General features: G+C 39.7%; 1 protein-coding gene across 1 annotated transcript in view; it reads left to right on the top strand.

Moving 5' to 3' along the window:
- The window catches only part of LOC126094937 (1-phosphatidylinositol 4,5-bisphosphate phosphodiesterase-like), a 524,263-nt gene extending 503,460 nt beyond the window's left edge, over positions 1 to 20,803 (top strand). The window contains exons 22-23 of the mRNA XM_049909585.1: positions 3,553 to 3,796; positions 18,243 to 20,803. Of these exons, the coding sequence (XP_049765542.1) occupies positions 3,553 to 3,796; positions 18,243 to 18,311 (313 nt within the window). The 3' untranslated portion in view covers positions 18,312 to 20,803. The remainder of the gene's footprint in view (positions 1 to 3,552; positions 3,797 to 18,242) is intronic.
- The last annotated feature ends 7 nt before the right edge of the window (positions 20,804 to 20,810 follow it).

Genomic DNA, 20,810 nt, shown 5'->3' on the forward strand with positions numbered 1-20,810 from the left:
GAATGGGCAAGGATATTGTGTGGGTTTTGTGGGTGGCAGAATACCACTGTGGGAGGGATGGGAAGGATAGTAGATAGGGCATTCCCTGTTTCAGGGCATGACGAGAGGTATTCGAAACCCTGTTGGAGAATGTGATTCAGCTGCTCCAGTCGTGGGTGGTACTGAGTCACGATGGGAATGCTCCTTTGTGGCCGGACAGTGGGAGTGGTGGGTGACTGGAGAGATGAGGCAAAGGAGATGTTGTTTTTGTACAAGGTTGGGAGGGTAATTACAGATTGTGAAAGCCTCAGTGAGACACTTGTCATATTTAGAGAGGGACTGCTCATCACTATATATGCGACAGACACAGATACTAGGCTGTATGAAAGGGACTTCTTGGTATGGAATGGGTGGCAGCTGTCAAAGTGGAGGTATTGCTGGTGGTTTGTAGGTTTGCTATGGATGGAGATACTGTTGTAGCCATCTCTGAGGTGGAGGTCAACATTGAGGAAGGTGGCTTGTTGAGCTGAGGAGGACCTAGTGAAGTGAATGGGGGAGAAGATGTTAAGGTTGTGGCGGAATGTGGATAGCATGTCCTCTCCCTCAGTACCAGATCATGAAGATGCCATCAGTGAATCTGAACCAGGTGGGGGGTTTGGGATTGGGATTCTGGGTGGTTAGAAAGAATTCCTCTAGATGGCCCATGAATAGGTGGCATAGGATGGTGCCATGCTTGTACCCATAGCCATATGCTGGATTTGTTTGTAGGTGATGCATTTAAGGGAGAAGTAATTGTGGATGAGGATATAGTTGGTCATGGTGACTGGGAAGGGGGTTATAGATTTGGAATCCATCAGGCATTGTGAAAGGTAGTGTTTAATAGTGGTAAAGCCATGGGCGTTGGTGGTGTTAGTGATATGGCATCAACAGTGACAAGTATGGCACCATGTGGTAAAGGAACAGAAACTGTGGAGAGTCGGTGAAGGAAATGGTGGGTACCTTTTGATAAAGGAGGGTAGGGCGGGAAATAGGCTGGAGGTGTTGGTCTATGAGAGCAGATTCTCTCATTATGGCACAGTAACTGGTCACAATGAGGTGTCTTGGGTGGTTGGGTTTATGGATGTAGAAGGTAGGAGTGTGGGGGGTGGCAGGAGTAAGGAGAGTTATGGACTCTGGGGAGGGTGAGGAGAGTGATGGACAATAGGGAGAGCTACTGGGATGGGCGTAATGATATGAGGAGAGACTGGAGAGCACTCAAGGTCACGTGCTATTTACACTAGATTACATAACATGCTGTAACATCTCCGAGGCCAATGCTCGCAGAATTTATGACACGAATTTGCCACCTACACCACCCTCTAACCAAACCACCTTAGTACATTTGTCAGCAGGTACACTATGTTATCAGTGTACTGTATTGAGAACTGTGGGACCCAAAGAACCTATGGGACTAGAAAAAAGGAAAACAATTTATTTCTTGGCTTTTGGAAAGATCAGTGTGTAGTTTTATTAACCTTTATTCTTCAATTTCAGTAATAAAATGTTACATCACCAATAATCTTAATAGTTTTACAATTTAAATCACCTGTAAACCAAATGAAAACTCCCTCCGTCTCACTTGTCTTATAATGATTCCTAGTCCTCAAAATGCATACTAGAAACGAGATACAAATGGCCCATATCTTTGTTATATGCCTCTCCAATCTGAAATGTCCAATAAGCAATGACATCATGACTCCTGAAATCATCAAGACCAGCAACTTTTTGAGCATCAGAACAATGTACTTCAGCAGCAGTTACCCAACCATTACCATGTTGCTCGTCATGAATTTTAATCTCAGTAAAGTTGAAGACACAACCGACAAACAACGATGGCCCTTGAAAAATAACTTGGGCACCAACTTTAGATGATGTAGTCACTAACACATTATCTGTAGCTTTATAAACAGGAGACCCACCCTATGACCTCTGTAATAATGACGACCAGGCATGAGTCTGACAGTTGGCAGGACCAGATTTTAGGTGGTGGATTGCTGTTCTTTCTGCGGAAGTAAGGTTTGCTTGCATATTGAGGGAGTCAGGGAATGATGGTGAGACAAGGTTCAAGGTTAAGAAATTCTGAAAAGTTACAGGAGATGATTTTGGGGCAGTGGGGTTGCATGACGTTTGGATGGAGGAGTGAACTGAGTCAGGCATGATTCAACATTGGTCTTTGGTTGACTCTGACTGGTAGGGTTGGTGGAGGAAAACTGTTTCCACTGTAGACACCTGGAGAAGGAGAGAGGTTCTTTAACAAGTCCTGCATGACTATAATTTGGGAGTGCGGCAAAAGGTGAGGACTTGGAAGGGACTGATATTTCTGTGGGGCTAAGGCTATTGGAGGAAAGGTTTGTGACTGTGCTGAGCACCCTGTTGCTGAGTACACTGCCCAGCACAATGTTCTTCATATCAATGACTGCTTCAGAGCCTTTGCCATCTGGGTCCTTCCTACCAACACCAGCCTTTCTGAACTGCGCAGGTGGGAAATTCCCCTGCAATGTATCCTACATTCCCGTAACCCTCCTGCCCTCTACCTTTGTTAGTCATTATTTTTTACTCACCTATCCCATTCCTTGTTTATATTCCAGCATTACACAGCCCTCTTTACCAACCAATGCACCCAGTCGTCTTATTTTTCTCCTTTTCCACTGCCCCTGCCCCTGCTCTCTGTCTAACCTCCTGATTGCACCTAGCTCCACTTCCCTCTCCCCACCTCATCCCTATATGCTCCCACAATCAGCACTTTCACTTTACCATCCCCCACCCCTATACTGCTATCCCTCCCCCTCCTCACCCCTGCCTTCTCCTTAACCCCACCACTCAGTTTACTTCTCCCATCATGCGCTGCTACTCGCAGTCTGGCCTCAGCAGCTAGAGACAGTGGTCGTGTGTGTGTGTGTGTGTGTGTGTGTGTGTGTGTGTGTGTGTGTGTGTGTGTGTCTGTTTGTCTGTCAGCCTGTTGTCTATTTCTTATGAAGACTTTTGGCCAAAAAACTACTTACTGACAGGTATTTTGCTGTATCTATCTGCAACTCAGCATCTCTGCTATATAGTGAGTAGCAACTACTCTTTTCATGGTATTATATTGCCAATACATGATTAAGAATATTCTCAGTGCACTATTGACTATCAGAGGGAGCTTTCTCAGAATAAAAGGTAGGAAAAATACTTATCTGTTGGAGAATACTAGCTAAATGTGGACTAAATGGGGGATAGATGATGCCACCTACAGACATATCTGTAACAAACACATATCAATTCAAAAATGTTTTCAAATATTCAGTTTTAAGCCAGTAACATCCACATTACCAACTACAGATTTATGTAGTTATGGGATTGATTCAAACCATCTTTGCATCTTAGTGATAACACTGGCACAATTAGATCTCTTTCTTTCTTTCTTTCTTTCTTTCTTTCTATTTTTTTTTTTTTTTTTTTTCCAGTACATCTCAGAAAACTGAACACGGCATTTTACAGATATTCACAGTCATTTCATTCAGCAGCAGTTTGTTGTCATTTGAATATAATTTTCAGGGAACTGAAGAAGATGTACACTCAGCAAGCAAAAATCTCCATCGAAACAATGAGGACAGTCAGCAAGGACAAGTCATTAAAGAAAGGAGAGAGAGAGCGCACACTACGTGAGAAGCAGCAGAACAATACAAGGAAGTTTGTGGAAGAGAGGAATGTGGCTGACATGAGGCAAGACAGGGAGAGGGAGAAGCTGACCCTTAAGCACCAGCAGCAGGCTGCTAACGTCAATGCTGAACTGCAGAATGTGAGTAGCACTGCCATGTTTGGCAGCAACACCTCATGTCAACTGACAAAATTCCTTGTGTTGCAATTACTGAGGTTTGGTAGGCTGTCCTTGCCAAATGACTCAGCTTCCACTGAGCCACCTCGACATGCCTCTTGAGCTTCAGTATGCCAGTGCTTTATAACTATTAGCCCAATTCATTTTTGATGTATTGTGCAGCCAGAAACCTTAAAATATTGTGGGTATCTTAACTTGCTTTATGAACGTAATGGTATGTAAGAGAATCTGAAATATACCCGCATCACAGATGTGTTTTCCATTAGAACACTGTACCTCACAACAAAAAATCAAATTAAATGCCCTTCCCCACCATTCCAAACATCTTGCAAGCCGTAAATCCACTTATTACTCTGGTTGCTGTTGTGGCCTTCAGTCTGATGTAGCTTTGCACTCTAGTTCTATCCTGTGCAAGCCTCTTTGTCTCTGAATAACTACTGCCACCTGCATCGATTTGAACCTGCTTACTGTATTCATCCCGTGGTATCTTTCTGCAATTTTTACCACCGCTTCTGTCTATTATGAAATTAATTATTGTGTGATGCATCAGAAGTGTAATATCAACTGATTGGTTTTCTTCATCAGGTTGTGCCATAAATTTGCTTTTTTCCCAGTTCAGTACAGTTGTTGTTATTGTGGTCTTCAGTCCTGAGACTGGTTTGATGCAGCTCTCCATGCTACTCTATCCTGTGCAAGCTTCATCATCTCCCAGTACCTACTGCAATCTACATCCTTCAGTATCTGTTTAATGTATTCATCTCTTGGTCTCCCTCTATGATTTTTACCCTCCACGCTGCCCTCCAATACTAAATTGGTGATCCCTTGATGCCTCAGAACAAGTCCTATCAACTGATCCCTTCTTCTGGTCAAGTTGTGCCACAACCTTTTCTTCTCCCCAATCATATTCAATACTTCCTTATTAGTTATGTGATCTACCCATCTAATCTTCAGCATTCTTCTATAGCACCACTTTTCGAAAGCTTCTCTTTTTGTCCAAACTATTTATCGTCCATGTTTCACTTCCATACATGGCTACACTCCATACAAATACTTTGAGAAACGACTTCCTGACACTTAAATCAATACTCGATGTTAACAAATTTCTCTTCTTCAGAAACGCTTTCCTTGCCATTGCCAATCTACATTTATATCCTCTCTACTTTGACCATCATCAGTTAATTTGCTCCCCAAGTAGCAAAACTCCTTGACTACTTTAAGCGTCTCATTTCCTAATCTAATACCCTCAGCATCACCCGACTTAATGCGACTACATTCAATTATCCTTGTTTTGCTTTTGTTGATGTTCATCTTATACCCTCCTTTCAAGACACTGTCCATTCCATTCAACTGCTCTTCCAAGTCCTCTGCTGTCTCTGACAGAATTACAATGTCATCGGCAAACCTCAAAGTTTTTATTTCTTCTCCATGGATTTTAATACCTATTCTGAATTTTTCTTTTGTTTCCTTTACTGCTTGCTCAATAAACAGATTGAATAACATCGGGGAGCGGCTACAACCCTGTCTCACTCCCTTTCCAACCATTGCTTCCCTTTGATGTCCCTCGACTCTTATAACTGCCATCTGGTTTCTGTACAAATTGTAAATAGCTTTTCGCTCCCAGTATTTAACCCTTGCCACCTTCAGAATTTGAAAGAGAGTATTCCAGTCAACATTGTCAAAAGCTTTCTCTAAGTCTACAAATGCTAGGAACGTAGGTTTGTCTCCTTAATCTAGCCTCTAAGATAAGTCATAGGGTCAGTATTGCCTCACATGTCCCAGTATTTCTACGGAATCCAAACTGATCTTCCCCAATGTCAGCTTCTACTAGTTTTTCCATTCGTCTGTAAAGAATTTGTGTTAGTATTTTGCAGCTGTGACTTATTAAACTGATAGTTCAGTAATTTTCACATCTGTCAACACCTGCTTTCTTTGGAATTGGAATTATTATATTCTTCTTGAAGCCTGAGGGTATTTTGCCTGTCTCATATATCTTGCTCACCAGATGGTAGAGTTTTGTCAGGACTGGCTCTCCCAAGGCTGTCAGTAGTTCTAATGGAATGTTGTCTACTCCCGGAGCTTTTTTGCAACTCAGGTCTTTCAGTGCTCTGTCAAACTCTTCATGCAGTATCATATCTCCCATTTCATCTTCATCTACTTCCTCTTCCATTTCCATAATATTGTCCTCAAGAACATCGCCCTTGTATAGACCCTCTATATACTCCTTCCACCTTTCTGCTTTCCCTTCTTTGCTTAGAACTGGGTCTCCATCTGAGCTCTTGATATTAATACAAGTGGCTCTCTTTTCTCCAAAGGTCTCTTTAATTTTCCTGTAGGCAGTATCTATCTTACCCCTAGTTAGATAAGCCTTTACATCCTTACATTTGTCCTCTAGCCATCTCTGCTTAGCCATTTTGCACTACCTGTCGATCTCATTTTTGAGACATTTGTATTCCTTTTTGCCTGTTTCACTTACTGCATTTTTGTATTTTTTTCCTTTCATCAATTAAATTCAGTATCTCTTCTGTTACCCAAGGATTTCTATCAGCCCTCATCTATTTCTATTACCTTCTCATTATTTATTCGATTTACCCATTCAGTCTTCAGCATACTTATTAGCATCACATTTCAAAAACTGCTGTTCTATTCTTGCCTGAAATGCTTATTGCCCATGTTTCACTTCCATATAAGGCTACACTCCAGATAAATATCTTCTGAAAAGGCTTATTAACACTAAATTAATTTTATATGTATACAGATTCCTACTCTTCTGAAATGCTTTTCTTGCTGTAGCCAATCAGTATTTTGTATCATATCTACTTATGCCATCATCAGTTATTTTGCTGCCTGAATAGCAAAGCTCCTCTACTAATTTCAGTGTCTTATTTCCTAAACTATTTCCCTCAGTATCACCTGGTTTACTGTGACTACATTCCATTACCTCTGTTTTACTTGTTTTTATTTTATTTTGTGGCCTCTGGCAGATTTATGAAGTGATAGCAAACCTCAAAGATTTTATTTCTTCTCCACAAGTTTTTATTTTCTTTCCAAATTTACCATGATTTCCTTTACTGCTTGCTCAATGTACAGATTAGATAACACGTGGGACAGGCTACAATCCTGTCTCACCCTCTTATCATACAGCTTCCCTTTCATATCATTCCACACTTACAGCTACTGTCAGTTTTTTGTACAAGCTGAAAATAACCTTTTGCTCCCTGTTTTTCATTCGTACTACCTCCAGAATTTCAAACATTATGGTCCAATCAACATCGTCAAAAGCTTTCTCTAAGTCTAGAAACCTTTCAATGTTGGTTCACCTTTCTTCAACCAATCTTCTAGGATAAGTCGTTGGGTCATCATTGCCTCATACATTCCTACATCTTTGTCTCCAAAAGCAGTCTTCCCCAAAATTGGCTTCTATAGTTTTTCTGTAAAAAAATTTGTACAAATGTTTTGCAAGTGTGACTAACTAAACTGATATTTCGTTATATTCATACCTGTTAGTACCTGTCTTCCTTGGAATCAGAATTATTACATTCTTGTTAAAGTCTGAAGTTATTTCATCTGTCTCATACATCTTGCACAGCTGGTGGAATAGTTTTGTCATTATTAGCACTCCCAAGTATATCAGTAATTCTGAGGGAATATCGACTACTACCAGGAGTCTTGTTTTGACTTACCTCTTACAGTCTAAGTAGGTCTGTCAAATTCTTGTTGCAATAGTGTATCTTCCATCTCATATTCATTTACTTTCTCTTTTATTCCTATAAAATTGGTTCTGTACATTACTTTTGCCCTTCAGGCTTTTCTTTTTAGATATGTACTGACTTGTCATCTGAGTTCTTGAGATTCATATATGTACTTTTCTTTTCTGCAAAGGTCTCCTTCACTTTTGTATATGCATATTTTATCTTTCCTTTTCATGCATTCTTTTACAGTCTTGCATTAGTCCTCTTAAAACCATTCATGCTTAGTCATTCTGCACTTTCTGTCAATGTCACTTTTCAGATGTCTGTATTCCCTTTCACCTGCTCCATTTGCTGCATTTTTGTTTTCATTTTGTGCAGGTTAATTCAATATCTCCTGTGATATTCAAGGATTTCTATTAAACCTTGTTTCTTAAAAAAAAAACTGTATGATCCTCTCCAGCCTTTACTGTTTTATTGTTCAAAGCAACAAAACTCTGAGCAACCTCTCATTGTTACACTTGATCCAGGTCTCATCTCCTTAATTTCCTACCTTATTTCAGTTTCTACAGTTTTAATCTGCAGTGTATTATGGGGAGAGTCCACATCTGCCCCTGGAAATGTCATACAGTTTAGTGTCTGGTTACAAAATCTGTGCCTTACTATTATAGAAACAGCTATTATACAAGCAGCTCTCTTCCATGTATACAACCTTTCTACATGATTCTTCAACCATGTGTCAGCAATGATTAAATTATGCTGCATGCAAATTTCTAGCACTTAGCTTGCTCTTTCATTCCTTTCCCCCTCCAGTGCATTTTCTTGTACTGCTTTTCTTTTTCTTCCTCAACTATCTGAAAAACATTTTTTTTATCTCATCACTCATTGTTTCATTCTCTTCATCCTCTGCAGTTGGTACATAAACTTACGCTACTATTGTGGGCACTGAACTCATGTCTGTTTGGCTGCAAAATGCATTCACTCTGCTGTTGATAGTAGCTTACCCACATTCCTATTTTCTTATTCTGCATGATCCATAATGAATTCTGTATTTATAACCTCGTACTCACTTGACTAGATGTCCTATTCCTCCTGCCACCACACTTTGTTTATTCCCCTTATATTTAACTTCATCTTATCCACTTCCCTTATGAAATTCTCTTACCTACCTATCCAATCAAGGGTTCTAGATTCAATGCTCTGACTCATAGAATCATTTTTATTTTTCATGATGACACCATCTTCCTTAATAGTCCATGTCCAGAGATCCAAATGGGAGGCTATTTTACTGCTGGAATACCTCATCCAAGATCATGCTATCATTATAACCATACAGTAGAGCTACATACACTTAGGGGAAAATAACGGCTACAGTTTTCCCTTACTCATTCACTTGCAGTACCAGCACAGCAAGGCCAGGATGGATTGCAAGGGCAGATCAGTCAAATCACCTCGGCTGTTGCCTCTGCCACTACTGAAAAGGCTGCTGCCCCTCTTCAGGAACCATCCCTCAATTGTAATTACATCTGTGATACTACTCTCTGTATTGCTGAGGCGCACAACCCATTACACCTTGGTGAGATCCATGGTTCATGGGTGGTTGGACTGTGCAGTACATTTGAGATTCCAGTGATCTGTCTTGGGTACTTTCTTGGGGGTTACTCTGGGAACCCTGAGAAAGTACCCTAAACAGATAATTGAACTCTGATGTGTACTGCATTATCTGAATGCCAGACACCCTTGTCAGTTTCTGCTAAGGTCTTCATTTATGGTGTAGAGAGGTCCATGATTAAAAAATTCATTGAGAGTCATTAGGGTGCATTTGACGATTTGCTCCACAGTCCTTGCAAGCTACCTCTGTATCGTACAATAAATCTGCCCCCCTGTAGGCAGACCTGACACCACTATAGTCTTAATCTCACGGACACATGTCACTGATACCACCATAGTCTTAATCTCATGGATACATCACAGAAGGATCAACTGTGTGGATAAAGTGCTTACTCCTCACTCCTGACCTGATGTTGGTATGGTCATTGCAGACATACATACCACTCTATTTTCTTCTTGCCATTCCTTGCAGAAGTAGTACTGATTGACTGTAGTAAAAGACTTTATGTATGTGGCTAACTACTTGTTGTGTTGATTCTACATCTACATCTATACTATGCAAACCACTCTGATGTGCATGGCAGAGAGTACTTTGTACTGTACCACTTATTAGGGCTTCTTCTCATTCCATCCACATATGGAGTACAGAAAGGCAGATTGGTCCACTGCCTCTATGTGTGCTGTGTAATCAGTCTAATCTTGTCTCCATAATCCTTATGGTATCACTATGTAAAGGGGGGGGGGGGGGGTTAAAGAATATCTCTAGATTCAGTTTTGTGAAGCTACAACAAAGCTTATGGCAAGACACACATTTATTTTATGAATATAAAAATCGGCTAAAGTTTTGAAATATTGTAAATATTACACATCTAGAAAACTTATTATACATTACAGTAATTGTAATAGTCGATTTAATTCCTGTGTGATGTTTGTGAAACACGATTTTATGCATTGCATTGCAGTTGTTGAAAATCATGTCTGTCTTTAGGGATCCATCAAGAGAATAATAGGTGTTTCTGAACATTCAGCAGTCATATGCAAATTCACCATCCAGTGCATCATCATTCTATTATTCTTCCAAGGTGCTAAGGAAAAATCTGATAATGACCACAATTTTCTGATGCTTCCCTTAAACTATAGATTCACACAATTCTGCCTGGAGTCCCATTACTGGATTTACAGTCTTTTGAGGGAGACAGTTTCAAAGTCAAATACATGATTTTTAGTCAGTTTACCACAATGGTGCAGACAGAATTATAAGTAGAAGATAACAGAGATTATAGCTTTATAAAGTATGTCTTACCTCATCTCCCACAAGCACTGCATCTTCAGGCCAAGAGTGGCCTACCGGGACCGTCTGGCCGCCGTGTCATCCTCAGTGAAGGATGCGGATAGAAGGGGGCGCGTGGGGTCAGCACACCGCTCTCCCGGCCATTATGATGGTTTTCTTGACCGAAGCCGCTACTATTTGGTCGAGTAGCTCGTCAATTGGCATCACGAGGCTGAGTGCACCATCTCCCACAAGAGAGTGAATATTTAAAGATTGAGGTCTGTAAACATGAGAGGTTATTAGAAGGAAAAATGGCAGGCAACAAATAAAAGAGTGGAAAATTTTGCTAAAAGGGAGACAAGACATAAGAAAAGAAAGTAAAAAGTAATCACCGTGTTTGGCACTGAGGAGTGTCATGCATTGTGTTGACTTGAAAATATGGGTTATAGCTCACTTTCACTCTTTGTTGTCCTCATTCACTCTGGTGCAAAAGCCTTCAAAAAGCTCCTATCTGACATATAACAAGACATTGACAATCCCAGCAAATGCATATGTAAATTAAATCATACATTACTAGCCACCCCTACGAATTATGTATCTAGATTTCGGCATAGAAGATTTCTGTTAACTGTAGAACGAAACAGCAACACAGATTGTAGTAAACAGGTTTATATTCCTTTGGTATTTCTATATAACTGAGGAAGCAGTGGCTTTTCTTAAAGTACTCATTATGTGTTTCTTTTACTTTGTTACATGTTTTTGCTTGAATAAGCCAAAATAGTTTGTTGCACTTTGGGTAGAGTTAGTTTTTAATGAAACTGCAAACAGCTGCTTTACCTTAGCTTGTTCTGCATCTCGAAAGGTTATTTGTGGTGAGATCTTTTGTCTCTGACAGTGATTCAGATTCCCCACCTAGCATGGATGTGGACATGTCAGAGGAACTAAGGCTGAAAGCAGTGGCTGTGGGCCACTGTCATAAGCGAAGCTGCCACCCAGATATGCATGTTATGTGGTGCCTCCCTGTGGCGACTGTTTGCGGCTGAGCCTTTGGCCCAGGCTTGTCACACGGTTCATTGCTTGCCATACTTTGTAACTGTTTATATCGTGACAGTGCATGGTCAAGTTAACTTAGTTTGTTTCGGGTCTTGAGTGGTTACTCATTTAGAGCAGTTGTGTTGCTGCACTGACTTTGCTATGTTCCAGACTTGTTAGTGCTTCATTCACTCTGTAAACTCAAGTCTATTCTGGACTTACAGGAATGTGTCTGTGTTTCCTTGTGGTTTGGTGTATCCACTGGAGCAAATGATGATAATCAGTTTCTGCCTGTGGCATAAAGAATAGAAAAGGATCCATGTAACACAGTGTATGAGTGGATGGATGAAACTACAAGTATGGATGCGATGAAGGTGGACAGCAATAGAACATAAGGACAGAAGGGTGCAGTTTGAGAAGAAGCAATCACAGTGAAACCCCTAATTAACAGTTTCATGCAGTCCAGACTTACAAAACACAAAATTGAGGAAAATGGAGAATTGGTCAAAAAATTGAAATTGGTATTGGATACAAGGTAATCGAGATATATTCTGACATGCTATGGCAACAATTATACGTCAAGAGACACATTTTTGAGTGATCTTTCCTTTGTGCTCACTCAGAAAAAAATAAAAAATTGACAAAGATGGTAAATTAAAGTGAAAACTGTGAAGTATGGTGAAAAGCATGGGAATCTGATGTGAGGGTGTGAATTTCTATACACTGTGCAAAATGTAAAAAATAGAAAAGTTTCGCTTCATGCCTTCCACCAGTGCTGCCAATGTTCATGATATACAGTGTGGTGCAAAGTATATACGTGAGTAGTGTATATAGTTGTTGCAACTTTATCGTGTCAAATAAAACATGGAAGCCTTTAAATTGTGCAATCTCAAAAACCTTGTTCTATTTCCATGTGATATCTCTGCCATAGCACATTATCTGCACAAAAAGTATATTTTCAGCATGTCACAAAATGCTTTCCGCCCTACCTGCACTTCCTTTCTCCACACATACAGTAGGTGAGCTCAATTTACATGTATTAAGTCCCTTTTACACAATCAACTTTCTTGTTTCAGTTGGCAACTCAAGACAAGCACATCTATTGCAGTGCACTTGTTGTTTTATTCCCATACCGACTCTTGTCTGTTTTGAGTGGATATTTTCATTTACATACCAGCACCAAAATTTCCCATGTTGTCATACTGTCTGCTGTGCAGTTTGGCATCTGAGTGGTGAAAGTGAGGTCATAAGAGACTTTTCTTTTTCCAAAAAATCGAAATATAGTAAGAAAATGTAGAACAAACAATAACAATAGAGTTCATTAATGACCCAAGCATAATTCCTTGTGGGAGTTCTTACCAAAAGTCATGTGGTAAATTCTCTACACTCCTGAGAACTGAAAGAATAAGAAAAGTGTCATCTAAACATTTCAGAACATGAACACATACTTCTTCGAGAAAATATACACTTGCAAACACACCAGACAACATGTAGAATGCAGTAAATAGTGCCAGTTTGCATTATGCTTTGTATCTTGTTTTCTTTCCAAGTGCCAAATAACAACAAAAATTATTTTTCTTATCCATTAATTCTGACTTTTTCACTGTCAAAATAATTTTCATTAAATATATCTATAAACAAAGATGATGTGACTTACCAAACGAAAGTGCTGGCAGGTCAATAGACACACAAACAAACACAAACATACACACAATATGCAAGCTTTCACAACATACGGTTGCTTCATCAGGAAAGAGGAAGGAGAGGGAAAGACGAAAGGATGTGGGTTTTAAGGGAGAGGGTAAGGAGTAATCCCAATCCCGGGAGCGGAAAGCTTTTATCTACTTACATTCTTATTTATGCATAGTGTAGGTTTTTTCTCTGTAAAATGTGAATGCTTTTTGCTTCCAGGTATTTGGCTATCCTGTAGGAGAACACTAGTTAGTTGGAAGAATATCACAACCTTGTGTTACTTTTCAGTGTGCCATGAAAGCAAAGCAAACAACATAACAAAGATGATGAAGACAAAATCCATTTCTATAATAGGATTCAGTTCGACCAGAATAGGTTATAACTTCTGATGTTAGCGAACGTCACCATAGTCCCTTGTCTATGCACATGCGCAGCTTGTAGCTTACTCAGAAATTTAGAACTCTACACTCGGCACAATCTATAGATCATAGATGTCATAGACACACTTGCGTCATGGTTGGTTGCGAATTCACATGAGGGCACGAAACGTGCACACACTTTGAGTAGTGATTTTGACCAGAAAGTCACTAGTGTAAAACAGGCTTTAGTGCGGTGTGGTGGCAGTGCTTGCTGTTGGATGACATAAAAAGTCGCCAGCCAGTATGAGCTCACTAGCCAGAAATATTCTTCGAGACTCATGCTTTAAATTTAAAATGTTGATGATCAGTATTGTTGCCAAATACACTACATCGGAAGGAAATACATGCAAAAAGATGATACTGAGTTATGAGTGGCACAAGAAAAGATGGTGGCAGGACCTCTTTGTCATGTATAGGCTCAGTACGGAAAACTTCACATTGACTGTCCCTTTTTTCCATTCCTGCTGCAACCTAGCTGTAATTGTATCATAATTGTGCAGTAAAGCTAAATGTTGCGAATTGTGTTGGCAGTGCCAATCTTGGATTACATCAGCATTTGCTCTCCCGCATCTCCCCTCTCAGCAGCTGCCTTAGACATTCCCTTAACTCTGCCACCAACTGCAGTGTGAACTGTCTATTTCTTGTGCCTTTTATAACTCATGCAGTCAGATCCAATGTCAATAGGAGGAAAACTATGTGACGTCAAGTGTAGTGTCTAGTAAGAACGTAATTTGATGTAAACCTCACCATGAAGAAAAGTAAAATCAGTGAATTTTTAACTCTGAGCTTATTGATTTTTCACAAGGGCTACAAATTTATGACAGAGGATCAGGAAAAATGTAAAATCAGACAAAGTAAAATCGAAGTTCGACTGTAAAGTGAAAATGGTAAAAATAGAAGACAGTTGTTTGGCATAAATAACTAAATGTGACAAAATTGTTATCAGAATGAGGGTAGAGGGAATAAAAATATACTGAACAAAAGAAATTATCATGGTAAGCTGAGTTCAGGTAGTTTGTAGGAAACAAGTACCAAATTACAGAAGGGGAACCAACAAAATACATTGTTGTTGTTGTTGTGGTCTTCAGTCCTGAGACTGGTTTGATACAGCTCTCCATGCTACTCTATCCTGTGCAAGCTTTTTCATCTCCCAGTACCTACTGCAGCCTACATCCTTTTGAATCTCCTTAGTGCATTCATCTCTTGGTGTCCCTCTATGATTTTTACCCTCCACGCTGCCCTCCAGTACTAAATTTGTGATCCCTTGATGCCTCAGAACATGTCCTACCAACTGGTCCCTTCTTCTTGGCAAGTTGTGCCACAAACTCCTCCCAAATTCCATTCAATACCTCCTCATTAGTTATATCATTTACCCATATAATCTTCAGCATTAATCTGTAGCACCACATTTCGAAAGCTTCTATTCTCTTCTTGTCTAAACTATTTATCGTCCATGTTTCACTTCCATACATGGCTACACTCCATACAAATACTTTGAGAAACGACTTCCTGACACTTAAATCTATACTCGATGGTAACAAATTTCTCTTCTTCAGAAACGCTTTCCTTGTCATTGCCAGTCTACATTTTATATCCTCTCTACTTCAATCATCATCAGTTATTTTGCTCCCCAAATAGCAAAACTCCTTTACTACTTGAAGTGTCTCATTTCCTAATCTAATTCCATCAGCATCACCCGATTTAATTCGACTACATTCCATTATCCTCGTTTTGCTTTTGTTGATGTTCATCTTATACCCTCCTTTCAAGACACTGTCCATTCCGTTCAACTGCTCTTCCAAGTCCTTTGCTGTCTCTGACAGAATTACAATGTCATCGGCAAACCTCAAAGTTTTTATTTCTTCTCCATGGATTTTAATACCTACTCTGAACTTTTCTTTTGTTTCCTTTACTGCTTGCTCAATATACAGATTGAATAGCATCGGGGAGCGGCTACAACCCTGTCTCACTCCCCTCCCAACCACTACTTCCCTTTCACGTCCCTCGACTCTTATAACTGCAATCTGCTTTCTGTACAAATTGTAAATAGCCTTTCGCTCCCTGTATTTTACCCCTGCCACCTTCAGAGTTTGAAAGAGAGTATTCCAGTCAACATTGTCAAAAGCTTTCTCTAAGTCTACAAATGCTAGAAATGTAGGTTTGCCTTTCCTTAATCTTTCTTCTAAGATAAGTCGTAGGGTCAGTATTGCCTCACATGTTCCATCATTTCTACGGAATCCAAACTGATCTTCCGCAATGTAGGCTTCTGCCAGTTTTTCCATTCGTCTGTAAAGAATTCCCATTAGTATTTTGCAGCTGTAACTTATTAAACTGATAGTTCGGTAATTTTCACATCTGTCAACACCTGCTTTCTTTGGGATTGGAATTATTATATTCTTCTTGAAGTCTGAGGGTATTTCGCCTGTCTCATACATCTTGCTCACCAGATGGTAGAGTTTTGTCAGGACTGGCTCTCCCAAGGCTGTCAGTAGTTCTAATGGAATGTTGTCTACTCCCGGAGCTTTTTTGCAACTCAGGTCTTTCAATGCTCTGTCAAACTCTTCACGCAGTATCATATCTCCCATTTCATCTTCATCTACTTCCTCTTCCATTTCCATAATATTGTCCTCAAGAACATCGCCCTTGTATAGACCCTCTACCTTCCACCTTTCTGCTTTTCCTTCATTGCTTAGAACTGAGTTTCCATCTGAGCTCTTGATATTCATGCAAGTGGTTCTCTTTTCTCCAAAGGGCTCTTTTAATTTTCCTGCAGGCAATATCTATCTTACCCCTCATGAGATAAGTCTCTACATCCTTACATTTGTCCTCTATCCATCCCTGCTTAGCCATTTTGCACTTCCTGTCGATCTCATTTTTGAGTCGTTTGTATTCCTTTTTGCCTGTTTCACTTACTGCATTTTTGTATTTTTTCCTTTCATCAATTAAATTCAGAATCTCTTCTGTTACCCAAGGATTTCTACTAGCCCTCGTCTTTTTACCTACTTGATCCTCTGCTGCCTTCACTATTTCATTCCTCAAAGCTACCCATTCTTCTTCTACTGTATTTCTTTCCCCCATTCCTGTCAATTGTACTATTATGCTCTCCCTCAAACTCTGTACAACCTCTGGTTTAGTCAGTTTATCCAGGTCCCATCTCCTTAAATTCCCACCTTTTTGCAGTTTCTTCAGTTTTAATCTACAGTTCATAATCAATAGATTGTGGCCAGAGTCCACATCTGCCCCTGGAAATGTCTTACAGTTTAAAACTTGGTTCCTAAATCTCTGTCTTACCATTATATAATCTATCTGAAACCTTTTAGTATCTCCAGGATTCTTCCATGTATACAACCTTCTTTCATGATTCTTGAACCAAGTGTTAGCTATGATTAAGTTATGCTCTGTGCAAAATTCTACCAGGCGGCTTTCTCTTTCATTTCTTAGCCCCAATCCATATTCACCTACTACGTTTCCTTCTCTTCATTTTCCTACTGTCGAATTCCAGTCATCCATGACTATTAAATTTTCGTCTCCCTTCACTACGTGAATAATTCCTTTTATCTCATCATACATTTCGTCAATTTCTTCATCATCTGCAGAGCTAGTCGGCATATAAACTTGTGCTACTGTAGTAGGCGTGGGCTTTGTGTCTATCTTGGCCACAAACTATGCTGTTTGTAGTAGCTTACCCACATTCCTATTTTTTTATTTATTTGTAAACCTACTCCTGCATTACCCCTATTTGATTTTGTATTTATAACCCTATATTCACCTGACCAATAGTCTTGTTCCTCCTGCCACCGAACTTCACTAATTCCCACTATATCTAACTTTAACCTATCCATTTCCATTTTTAAATTTTCTAATCTACCTGCCCGATTAAGGGATCTGACATTCCACGCTCAGATCCATAGAACGCCAGTTTTCTTTCTCCTGATAACGACGTCCTCTTGAGTAGTCCCCGCCCGGAGATCCAAATGGGGGACTATTTTACCTCCGGAATATTTTACCCAAGATGACGCCATCATCATTTAACCATACAGTAAAGCTGCATGCCCTCGGGAAAAATTACGGCTGTAGTTTCCCCTTGCTTTCCACCGTTCGCAGTACCACAACAGCAAGGCCATTTTGATTAGTGTTACAAGGCCAGATCAGTCAATCAGCCAGACTGTTGCCCCTGCAACTACTGAAAAGGCTGCTGCCCCTCATCAGGAACCACACATTTGTCTGGCCTCTCAACAGATACCCCTCCATTGTGGTTGCACCTATGGTATGGCTATGTGTGTCGTTGAGGCACGCAAGCCTCCCCACCAGTGGCAAGGTCCATGGTTCATGAGGGGAGCTATCAGTTTAATAAGTCACATCTGCAAAATACATGCTGCAACGTAAGTTCTTGTCAGTAAAGTATGGAGCCACATAGGCCACAACCGATGTATTGCAAAGTATTCTCTGTGTGCTATGTACTCAATACAGACACCACATTGCTGTGCATTCAGTATACAACAATATTATTTGCATTGTAGCTATTATGCATGTTTTTTTATTTTTCCACATTTATTGCATGCTAATAAGATGCTTGTATGAGAAACTGTAAATATTTTGTAAGTCTTTATCTCATTACTTGATAATTGAGGTGTGCTCTTATCACATCTTGATTTTTATTTTTATTTTTATTTATTTATTTATTTATTTTTTTTTTACAGCTCATTACAATGATTGAAAATGACAAAATTGAGTATGAACTTGGGCCAAAGAAAGAATTCTTTGTATAAAGGACTATTTAAATCTGTATCAGCTGAAGCACCAGTCCAGGTGGCTACAGAAGTGTCACAACCTGCACACTACATTCCCCAGTATTTTTTGAAATAGTATCTTAGGAGAAACATTTTTTTTAAAAAAGGAAAAGAAAGCTGAAAAAAGTATTGTAGTGTAAAGTAAGATTAATCGTAGTCTTTCTGAGATAAGATTAGTGTATGTACACCTGTCTGTGATAAAGTGTAGTTAGAAAGAGCTTTAATTAGGATGTGTCTCAAAGCAAGTTGTGATTCATAATTCAGTAGTGCAGAACTGAGCAATTCAAGTCAGTAGATTTTGAGGACCAACCAGCATGAGATATTTACAGTTATGAGTGAACTGTAATTGTAATGTTTCAGAAAGGATATCACAGTTTAAATCCATGCTGCATTTGTTAACTTTGATTTACATTGATATGTGACAATATGAAGTGAAAGAAAAATCAAACAATTTGTCCTATAATGTGAGCACCGTTTTCCACACAACTTACAACCAATTGATAGGCAGATTGTTTCATATCTTTATTAATATGTCTAAAGTAATTTATACAATAGCAGCTTCAGTACTATTTCTCGAGTGGATAGATCCTACTAGGAACAGTGCAAGCTATCATTAACCCATATTCCCAAGTGAAGTTCGTTCCAAGTTGTATCAGAATTCTGCCTCTTACAGATAGAGTCCACCAGAATAACACTCTAGCAAATATGACAATATTCGCGGTACGCACTCCACTGATTGCATCAACACTGGTTTAGGCTGGTCCTGGGCCAGTCTTTGTGCCAGAGTCTCGCATGATCCTGTCAGAGGGCATGGATCCATACCATCTGAGTGGTGGCACTATAGTTGTCAGTAACAACGTTGTATTTCGTGGCAACGTCGGGTGGCCTCACTACAGTTCCTCCTTCCAAAACAGTGACCACCTGAGGAAAAATGAAAGTAGTGCATGGTCTCGAGGAGCAACCACTGGGGAAGGCAGCAGGTCTAGGTCCACAGGCGTTGCTGCTGAAGGCCGAGGCAGGACAGGGCTCGATGGGACTGCTCGAGTTGCCACGGGGCTGGAGGATCCACACGGGGTGGCAAAGCAGGTGGCTGCTGACAAGAATGGCAGAGGTGAAGTTAGTTTTAGTGACCCTGCAGATATCCGTGGGCAGAGGCTACAGTGTGCAGTGTAGACCCATCATGAATGGAAATCACTTTGCAGATCCAGGTTCGGTTGTGACAGAACAGATGGGCCCACACCGGGGAGCCCATCCAGAAGGGAAGCGCTCTGGTGATGAAGTGTGGCAGTGAGTCATCATTTATTTGTTTCATTATTTTATTACTGTTTGTTTCCCCAACTGTAGAATGGAATGAAAATGGAAAAGCCATTGCAGACGAAGTAGGGAGCGAATGTCAATCCAACTTCACCTTTTGGAATCTGTACTAAATGCTTCAGCCTCTGTCATTTGGTGTTGTAATATATCAAAACCTTTTATCTGGTGAGATCCCTGTGCTTCTGATTGTATATATTTGTGTTTAATGAACTTCGCCATAAACCAGTCATTGTGCCATATTTACTCTAGTCCATTATATGAAAATGATCTCAAAATAGGTATCAGTGATGATTGAACAAATATTTTGCATCAAATGTGCTGAAAATGAACATGTACTGTGTCTTAGTGTTATATTAGCAATACTTTAGTCAAAAGAGAAGGGTCTACTTTGTGGTTAGAATAAAGGAAAGGAGATGCAGAAGTGCAGAACATGAAAAATCTCTCATAGTAATGGTCAGATGAGAGACACGGTGCATGAAGGAATTCTTACAATATTCTTTCTCCTCATAAAGGATATTTATTTTATTTTTGTTATTTTATTTACTCCTATTTAGTTCCCAGGGCTAGACATTCAGCAACGGTAAATTGTTTGTCTGTGAGCTGTACTCCAGTTGTTTCTGATTTAACATATGACATGTGAGATACTCCTCCTCTGTCCCAAATATAACTGATATTCACTGTTTACTTTTACTTTAAGAAATGAAATTATGCATGTTAGTATGAATTCCATTGTTTGTTGTATGTGCTGTATAAAATTAATTTATTGTATGTGTTGTAATGGCTCATAGGTTTAAAATGTGTATGTTCCAGTCTCAATGAAAATGCCTGACTCATTGTCAGCAAGAAACTGTAATTCAAGTTGTACATTTTTCTCTAATTATGTATCTGTAGGAGTATTACCATTTCATTGCTCTAGCCAAAATCACCTTAAAATTGTTACATTAACTCTAAATATCTCAAATTTTCTTAACCTTTTCCTGCAATTATTTAATACAAGAAAATATGTAAATCTTGTTATTTACTATTCCTCCTGGACTCCTGTCGAAGCCAACAGGTAGGAAGCGAACAGACACACAGTGACGAGGGATGAGGCTTTATATGTTTCACCAACCTGTGGGAGCTGTGGTACTCATAGTGATAATGGAAAGTATAATGGAAAGTGCA

This window comes from Schistocerca cancellata, chromosome 8 (assembly GCF_023864275.1).
Source record: "Schistocerca cancellata isolate TAMUIC-IGC-003103 chromosome 8, iqSchCanc2.1, whole genome shotgun sequence".
Taxonomy (NCBI): Eukaryota; Metazoa; Arthropoda; class Insecta; order Orthoptera; family Acrididae; genus Schistocerca; species Schistocerca cancellata.